The sequence below is a fragment of the Psammomys obesus genome, unplaced genomic scaffold (genome assembly GCF_907164565.1).
Source record: "Psammomys obesus unplaced genomic scaffold, mPsaObe1.curated_primary_1811, whole genome shotgun sequence".
NCBI classification, from domain to species: Eukaryota; Metazoa; Chordata; class Mammalia; order Rodentia; family Muridae; genus Psammomys; species Psammomys obesus.
Window position 1 is genome coordinate 29,561,610 of NW_026590062.1, and position 8,966 is coordinate 29,570,575.

An 8,966-nucleotide genomic window follows, 5' to 3' on the forward strand; every position below is an offset into this window, starting at 1 on the left:
TTTTTTTTGTTTTTGTTTTTGTTTTTTTTTTTTAAGACTAACACTTAATCTGTAGCCAGGTTGGCTTCAAACTCAATGCCAGTCCTCCTCCCTCACATGCTGGGAAAACAGACAGGAGAAATCATACCCACTCATACTGACATTTTTATTGGTTTTTTGTAAGATTTATTTTTAGTTATTGATATGTGTCCACAGGTGCTGGTGCCTACAGAGGCCAGAAGAGTTACAAGTAGTTTCAGCCACCTGAAGTGGGTACAGGGAACCAGACTCCAGACCTCTGCAGAAGCAGCAAGTACACAAGCACTCTTAACCACCTAGCCATGTCTTCAGCACCCACATTGCTGTTTTGTTTGAATTGGCTTTTTTTCTTTGTGATTTTTTTTTCACAGTGTCTTGCTATGTAGAGATTACCATGTAGTCTGGGCTGACCTTGAATTTATACCAATCTCTATTTAGCCTTCATGTTAATACGATTACAGGCACTGACTACCATGCCTGGAAAATCAGCAGTTTTCACTCATCTAAGCATTCTTGTCCAAAAGAGTCCAAGCAAGTCCCAAATGATATTAAGCTGCATGTGACCTTCATTGTGTTCTTCCTTTACTGTCCCCACTTCCCTGTCATACAAGAACCATGGAGAAGGCAGAATCTTCAGAAAAATCACATTTTATTAATCACCTGTATTCAGAATTATAAAAATAGATATAAATAAAATAGCAGAACATAATTATTAAATATTAAGTATATAGGAGTGGTCCTTACCCCACCCAGTGAGGATTGGATGAACAGGCTGACTAGTAAAAAAGACATCTGGCCAATAAGTGGACATCCACGTAAAAAGTGAAACAGACGTTTAGTGCTGGTCACAGGTCATGCCCGAGAATGGTACATTCACATGGAGCATTACATGCAAGACCAAGAGGGCCCCCACATCACAGTCCAGAGTTAGGGAAATACCTAGACTTGCCATTATACACAGGAATAAATCAGCTTTTGCTCAGGCTCATACAGCCTGTTCACAGTAAACACACATACACACATTATATATGATTTCCTGATCTGTTCATAGAATGCTAGAGTTGTTCCCTTAAGTCATTAGTGTCTCTACTCCTCAAACCACTGTTCTCATATTAGACAAGCCCCCTTAAAATACCTCAGCTATTACACTTCCTAGTTGGGAAATCATTTATTTCCCAACAGCAGACCTCATGAATGACCCGTTAGAGGAACCAGCTCTCCTCCTACACTTACACAGGAGACTTTTTAAAACTACAGATGGCTTTAGTCCATAAAAAGACAACTCCTGCTCAATATCATCCTGCGTCAGGACCAACTTTCCATCCTGGTTAGGAGAGCCTGGGTGGCCAGCACCCAGGCCTGTGTCTGAGGGTAAAGTTATTGGTGCTCACCATGGGGGTGCAGCACAAGCAAATGACCAATGCAGAGCCTATCTTTCTTGGCTTCTTCCCTCTGTTTGACGAAGATGACCCTGCTGCAGAGATGATGGTCAGCATGGAAATGAGTGACCCATATGCTTCTCCCTTCAGCTACCTGGAGGCCATCAGAAGGCTAGGCCATTCTCTTCTCCAATATGGGACTGAATCCAGCTTAGGAAGTATGAGACCCTCGTGTAGACACCTGGCTTGTCTTTTAGCGCACATCCGCGGCCCCAGCTCACAATCCCACTCAGAGTTGGGCGGCCATTGATGTTACAGACAAGAGGTCCTCCAGAATCTCCCTGGGAAGCCAAAGATATAGAAGTGAACTCTGGAAGAGGTGATGAAAGGGTTACCACCCAACATGTCTGAGAGAACAGGGAGAGGTGCCTAGAGTTGAGACTTGGCAACTCCCTGTTTCCTACCAAATCAAGTGTAAACAATTTTACTTAGCTTTCATCTGCCACTATTCAACCCACTTTCCCAGATCCTTGTATTCCTCACCTTGGAACATAATAACTGAAACATGCTTCCCTTTTCCTTCCATGTCTTAATACCATGTCATATTCTCTTTAAGGCATCCCTCCCTTTCTTAATACCTGATTGTTTGCAATTCACAATGAATATAGATCCTGAACAATGAAGTACAGAATCATTGATTTCGCCTGTTCTTAGCCAAAGGCCCAGAAGTGATGTGAATAGTATCAGTGTTTTGTTGTTGTTTGTTTGTGTTTTTGAGACGGGGACAGAGCCTCGTGATCCCATGTATTCCAGGCTGGCTTTGAACTCACTATGTAGCTGAAGAACTTGTGAACTCCTGATTCTGATCCCCTCAAGGGATGATATTACAGGTGTGGGTCATTACACACAGTACAGGGATTGGATTCAGGGCATCATTCATGCTAGGGAAGCATTCTACCAACTAAACCATGTTCCCAGCCTGTTAGTTTTTCTTATGGTCTACATTCCCTGAGTTGAGAATTGAACTCTACCACTATACCACTGTTTTTTGTTTTGTTTTGGGGGGGGGGGAGGGTGGATTTTTTTGTTTTGCTTGATTTTGTTTTATTTGAAAAAGGGTAGCACAGGCCTTGAGTTCTCTGTTTGTAGCTTGGGCTGGCCTTGAACTCATGATTTTTCTGTCTCAGCTTCCAAAGTGCTAGGGTTAGAGGTGTGCTCCATCATGTCTATTTTTTAAAAAATGGTCTTGGTCCCTTTTAGTCTAAAGTGTGTAGCACAGTCTCATGCCAAATGTTTTAATCTATAAGTACTGGCATACGCTCCCAAAGACCTAAATACTTGATTGTTAGGTTGTTGGCCAGAAAGAGACTCCCTAGAGCTGTCAGATCAAATCCAGAGCTCTGGGGAGTTTGGGGGGTGATAAAAAGAAATGCTTGGGAGTCTTACCTGGCAGGAATCTGTTTCCCACTGTGGATCAGCAGCACACAGCATTTTATAAGTGACTTCAGAGCCATAGTAGTGGGGTTGCTTACACTCTTCATGGGAAATAACCTTTACAACTGACATTTTCAAGTTCTTTGGGTAGAGATAGTCAGCTAGATGGAGGAAATAGATGTTCACATTAATATGTGTCTATAACTGAGACTCTCTACAAGGGTGAAGATAAAAACATATCTCAACAATAGAAATCCCTTATTCTTTGTTTACTCTATCTGAGCCTTTACTCCACCCATAATTGTTCATCCTTGTTTGACTTGCTTGACCCTCACTCCCTACTCTATCCTTGGACCTATTTGTCACCTCCATAGTGCTCCCACCCCTGTCTCCATAGTCTTCCTTTGATAGTCTGCTGCAGTCATTCTGGACAATAACACTCCCCCAGAACCTCCTCAGTCAGCTTCAACAGTCACTTACTTTCACTCTCTTGTCCAAAGCCAGTGATCTCACAGTTTGAACCAAAACTGGGATCACTAAACCTTGGGGGCAGGCAGATGGTCTGTATGGATCTAGATGGCTGTGCACAATGGCCCATGCTGGTACGTATCTTCAGCAAGGCTGGAAATAGGAAAGGTCAGAGGGAAAAGATTATCACCTACCAGGGCAGATGGTCAGCATCTCTTCCTTCCAAATACTAAGTATTGATCTACACTCATGACACTGGATTCGTGGAACACCCAAGAAGGCCTACTGGTATCTATCCATCACCCAGAAGCCTCCCCTTCCACATTCTCTAAATGCTTTATTTCAGCCGATGACAGATGTTCGGGCAACCAGAGCCACCATATACACCTGAACAGGCTGTTTCCTGCTGAGGAGGCTAAGCTGAAACCCAGCCAAGCTTTGCTTTACAAATTCTAAATTCTGGTATAGACAGAACCAGCATCCGTCCTACTCTGCATAGACAGGGCATTCCCAGACTGAGCCATATGCTGACAGGATTCTTTCCACTTAGAAGACTCTGCCTGTAGCTGGGCACAGTAGCACATGCCTGTAATCCCAGAACTCGGGAGGCAGAGGCAGGCAGAGCTCTGTGAGTTTGAGGCCAGTCTGGTCTACAAAATGAGTCTTGCCAAGGCTATACAGAGAAACCCTGTCTCAAACTAAACGAGCTGGGGGGAGAATCTACCTGTTTGGCAAATTCAAGGTCTTTACAGAGGAGCACTATACGTCTCAGTTTCTCATGTATTTCACTCAGAACTCTTCCCCATCAGTTGTCATAAAAAGCCAGAACTTCAAGTCAGCCAACCATTTCGACCACTAATTCAGCCTTTTCTTCTACCAGTCTTGCTGGCCATCACCCTCGGGTAACTAAGCTTTCTGCTCACCAATATCATTATGGTGGGCCAGGCTGTCAGCACTGTAATCCTCGTGCAAGATGAGCTTCTCTACCTCAAGCTTCGTCTCTCCAGGGTTATAGCTGTTCCGCTTTGACTGACCCAGATAGACCACGTAGTCTTCCTTCTTTGGGTGATTACTGTGAGAAATGAGACATGTCAGCCTGATCTCATCAAGTCCTGTTCCTTTCTCCTTCTTTACAGAAGCCTCAAAGTAGTATTACTTGTGCCTAAGGCCATAAGCTGTGTGGATAGAGGCTTAGCAGGAGAATTACAATGTAACTCCATAGGGAAGGAGAAAGAGACACGTTTGGGGTGTGGTGGAAGGGTGAGAGAGAAGGCAGAGGGATGCACGTACATGAAGCAATGCGTGGCACTGGCCACCCAGCAAGGACTGATGAGGCTGCCACCACATATGAAGGTGGGAGGACTCCCCCCCCTGTTCTTCCTGTAGATGGCTGCAAACCAGGGCTGGTTCTCAACGACCGTGAACTCTCCCCCAACAATCTTAAAGCGGGGCCTTAGAGCCTTCTGGCCACACTGGAACCCATGTTGGTCTAGGGAGGAAGAGGGTTTTTTGCCTAAAAAAGGGAAAAGATACATATTTTGGGGAGGCAGCAAAGAATGAAGACTCCCACTGAGGCAAACCTCATTTCTCATTTCTCCTGTAGTGGAAGGGGACAATATGTGTTTGTCTCTTTCCACACCACTGTCATAAGCAGTCAGGGATACTCACTAACAGAGCAGTCATGAACCATGCATTCTTGGACAAACTGTTTCATGCCAATCTGCACATAGCACCAGGGTCGCCTCTGGTTGTCAGGGTTCCTGGTAACATGAAAGGATAGGGAGTGTCATTCCCACCCAAAGTGTCAGTCAGAGGCTTGGATTCTTAAGCCCCATTCCTGTACTAGTATACCAGGGGCTGAGAAACATACATTTCTAAGAGGCCACGGGCATGTGTGTGTGTGTGTGTGTGTGTGTGTGTGTGTTTTAATGTATATGGGTGTTTTCCTGTATTTATACCTATGCATGCTTGCCCATTGAGGCCAGAAGAGGGTATTGGGTCCTGTAGAACTGGAGTTACAGACTGCTGTGAGTTGCCATGTGGATGCTGGGAATAGAACCTACATGCTCTGGAAAAGCAGCCTATGCATTTAACTGCTGAGACATCTCCTTAGCCCCCATGGGAAGGATTCTTAGTACTCAGTCTCCACCTACCTGCAGTAATTGTGTTTCCCCAGGCCTAGGCTAAGAGCATCAGGTCTGTGGGCATGGTAGGTTTTCTGAAGGACAGTAGGGGCATTCCAGGCCAGACAGGCCCGGCCTTTGGTGTCAGTGTTGGCCTTTCCTCGGTAAGATTGACCATTTCCATGATAGCAGGTTTTTGAGGTATCTAGAAATGATTTGAGGATTATAGAATATTAGAAAAAAGGAGGAAATTTAGACAGGTATTTCAGAGGTGACATAGTTTCAGAACTGGCAGGTGACCTTAGGAAGTTCTCCTTTTTTCCCATATTTCTGTGGCCTACTATGTGTATGACTCCTAACTTCTGCTGCCTGTTTTTTTTTATGTTATTTATTTGTTTATTTTATGTATATGGTGTTTTTCCTACTTGTATATCTATGCACCACCATGTGCATGACTGCTGGAAGAGGCCAAAAGAGGGCATCGGATCCCCTGGGACTTGGAGGTACAGTACAGATGGTTGTAACCCGCCATGTGGATACAAAAATCAAACTATAGGCCATGTGGAAGAGCAGCCAGTATTCTTAATCACTGAGCCATCTCTCTAGCTTTGCCTAACCCACCTTTTGAGACAAGGTCTTACCTCAAAGCCCAGGCTGGGCTGGGCCTAAACTTAATACCCTTTTCTTCAATCTCTTCCTAAGTGCTGGCCTTACAGACCTACACCACCAGGCCCAGCTTCTGCTCTGCTATCTTTCCCTGTTCTGCAATTTCTGGTCCTCCCCTCCTTCCCGATGAAGAGTCCAAATTCCCGTACCTATCTCACAGTGCTCCCCTTGGAATTTCTTTGGGCAGCTGCATCGGCGAATGCTGGAGAAGTACTTGTAGGACACGCATGTTCCTCCATTCTGACAGCCACAGTTTGCTAGCAAGTGCAAAGGTGGGATAAACAAGGATCAAGGGAGGAACCAGCCTCCCCAGGGGGACAGGGAGGGTATGCCTCCGAAGGTTTTCAAGATGTCTGTGCAGTCAACTATTGTGCAAAGGAAGTAGATACTCACATTCATCAGAATCTCCAAGTTCATGGCTACCCTGCAAGAGATGAGACTGGGTGTTACCAGCAGTGACATGCTCCAGGGAATCCATGTTCAGGATAAAGAGGCCCCGACCTCAAAATCCATTCTTCCCTCCAGTAATATTTATTCTCATTCTCTCTCTCTTTTATCCTTCCCATCTCCAGTCTGTTTTTGTTTGTTTGTTTTGTTTTGTTTTTTTCTAGCCAGCTTTCCAAATGAAGGCCATGAGTTTCCAGTGCCCACACATGGGCTGACTGAAGCAAACTTCACACACACCAGGCGCTCTTGGGCTAAAGCAGTCCCAGTGGCTTTTTTCTCTCCTGTCAGATAGTGCAAATCTCTGGTGCACAAGCTCCCCGTCATTCCCCAGGAAGGCCTGGACCTTCCCCATGCAGCCCCTCTTCCTCCCTGATGCTGTTTAGGAGTCCTGCAAGCCCTTCCCGAGAAGGTTAAAACAGGGAGGCCACTCACTGCAGAGCTGTTCACCACCACAGCACAGAGGAGCAGGCGCGCCAGCCAGACTTCCATGGTAGTGACCCCGGGCGCTGGGCCCCAGTTCTGCAAAGGAAGGAAGACATCAGGGCAAGAAGCAGAGCAGCTTGAAGGTGGGAGTGTTATGGCAGTTCAAGGGAAGAAGCGCCAGGTCCCCTGCAGGGCAAGTCAGCAGTGACCAAACTCCCCAAGCCTCGCAGTCTCTCTTCTCTGCGGGCTCTGGACGCGCACAACAGCATTGACCCACACTGTAGAGGGGCGCGGTGGGCTGGAGTGGTAAGCTCGCCCACAGTCCGGCTGGCCAAGGTACGGTGGGGGGAAGGGAGACGTGCAGGAGGTCTGGCTGCCTCATACCGCCAGCCTCGCTTCAGACCAACAGCACTCACCGGTGACTGCAGCGGAAGGGCGCCGGCTGACAAGCAAGGACAGGATTGATGACCCACCGTGCTCTGAGGCTCCAGTCTCTGCTCTGCGCCGCTCAACCTTTATTAGGGCGCGCCGGAGCCCTGGTCCCGCCCAGGCTTGGTGGAGGGCGGTGCTCTCACGGTCCTTTTCCTTTCCCCACGTCCCACCGCAACTGGAGGCGTTTGTTACCGCCAATTTGACAAAGTCATGAGATCCCCATCTGAGCGAACCAAGGCAGTCTCGACTGAGGGATCCGGAGGCTAGTACTTTCTTCCCATCCTTGAGTCACCTAGAGCTGCCCCAGGGTAGCATGGAGGCTCTAGGCACTGGCTCTCTAATCTCAAGACTCTTCCTTAGAGGCTAAATCAATTCTTCTCCAACCTGTCCATCTTTGACCCCTACCTGCCTGCGACACTGATTCAGATGTCCGAATATACAGAGGGATATAATTTGCAGTTCCTGTTATGGCAAAAATACCTGCTAACAAAGGTTCCTACATGTCAAATGCTGAGTCCCCAAATGTCAGAAGACAAAAGTGAGTTTGTAGTAAGGGAGTTTAAAGTGTCATCAGAGGGAGAAAGGCAAGGTCAGATTTTATTCAGATTTGCTGCTTGATTTAAGGCCAGTCTTTGAAAGATGGTTTTAAAAATCATGGAAAAGGCCATACATAGTGGCACACGCCTTTAATCCAAACACTAGTGAGGAAGAGGAAGGTCCATTTCTGTGGGCTCAAGGCCAGCCTAATTTACATGGTGAAATCCTGTCTCAAAAATAATTATTATAGGGTCTGGAGAGATGGCTCAGCAGTTAGGAGCACTGACTGCTCTTCCAGAGGACCAGGGTTCAATTCCCAGCACCCACATGGCAGCTCACAACTCTCTGTCATTCCAGTCCCAAGGGATCTGACACCCTCACGTAAACGTATATATAGGCAAAACACCTATGTACCTAAAATCAGAAAATATTTAAAAAATAACTGATAAAAATGATAAAGGTTAGTATATGACAGGATTATGAGAGCAAAGGCCTGGGATACCAACTGCTGTTGACTTTGGTTGAAGTGTCAATTGAAAATACCTATAGTGAACAATCCAGTTATTTGTCTGGGAAAGAATACAGTCAATACAGATGGTAAGACAGGACCAAGCGCATAGCTCAGTGGTATTGTGCTTGGCCCCCCAGAACCACAAAAACAAAAAATAATCAAAGGGGAAAAGTCTTATTAATGTGAACAGGATAAGAAAAACAATGGATAGTCAAACCTTGTTAATGTGGGCTATAAGTTGTGGAACAGTGCGGGTGTCTGCTCTCCCCTTGTAGTAGGGGAAGTGTGGTTCTGGAGAACAAGATAAAAGGAATGTTTATTTTTCACTGAATGCTATTTCACACTGCTTTAAAAACTTTAAACATATCCCTGTATCAGACATTCCAAAGGTTGTGAGCCTAGTCCTTAACAGCTGAGCCATCTCTCCAGCTCAGTTACACATTGTAAATGCATTTGTAGCATTCTACATCATCATAGGACATTATTATGTTAAAAATAAAAATATTGTTTATCTAGTAAAATAGTCTT

At 45.8% G+C, this 8,966-nt stretch overlaps 1 protein-coding gene across 1 annotated transcript; it reads right to left on the minus strand.

Annotated features, from left to right (window-relative positions):
- Positions 1 to 650: 650 nt before the first annotated feature.
- On the minus strand, positions 651 to 7,437 carry Plau (plasminogen activator, urokinase). Its single transcript, XM_055606133.1, has 11 exons — positions 7,375 to 7,437; positions 6,968 to 7,054; positions 6,482 to 6,512; positions 6,238 to 6,345; positions 5,453 to 5,627; positions 4,968 to 5,059; positions 4,590 to 4,812; positions 4,223 to 4,371; positions 3,312 to 3,452; positions 2,844 to 2,992; positions 651 to 1,738 (listed from the first exon to the last, which is right to left on the minus strand). Exons 2-11 carry the CDS (start codon positions 7,022 to 7,024, stop codon positions 1,562 to 1,564), a joined length of 1,302 nt encoding a protein of 433 aa, XP_055462108.1. The 5' UTR covers positions 7,025 to 7,054; positions 7,375 to 7,437; the 3' UTR covers positions 651 to 1,561.
- Between the last annotated feature and the right edge of the window lie 1,529 nt (positions 7,438 to 8,966).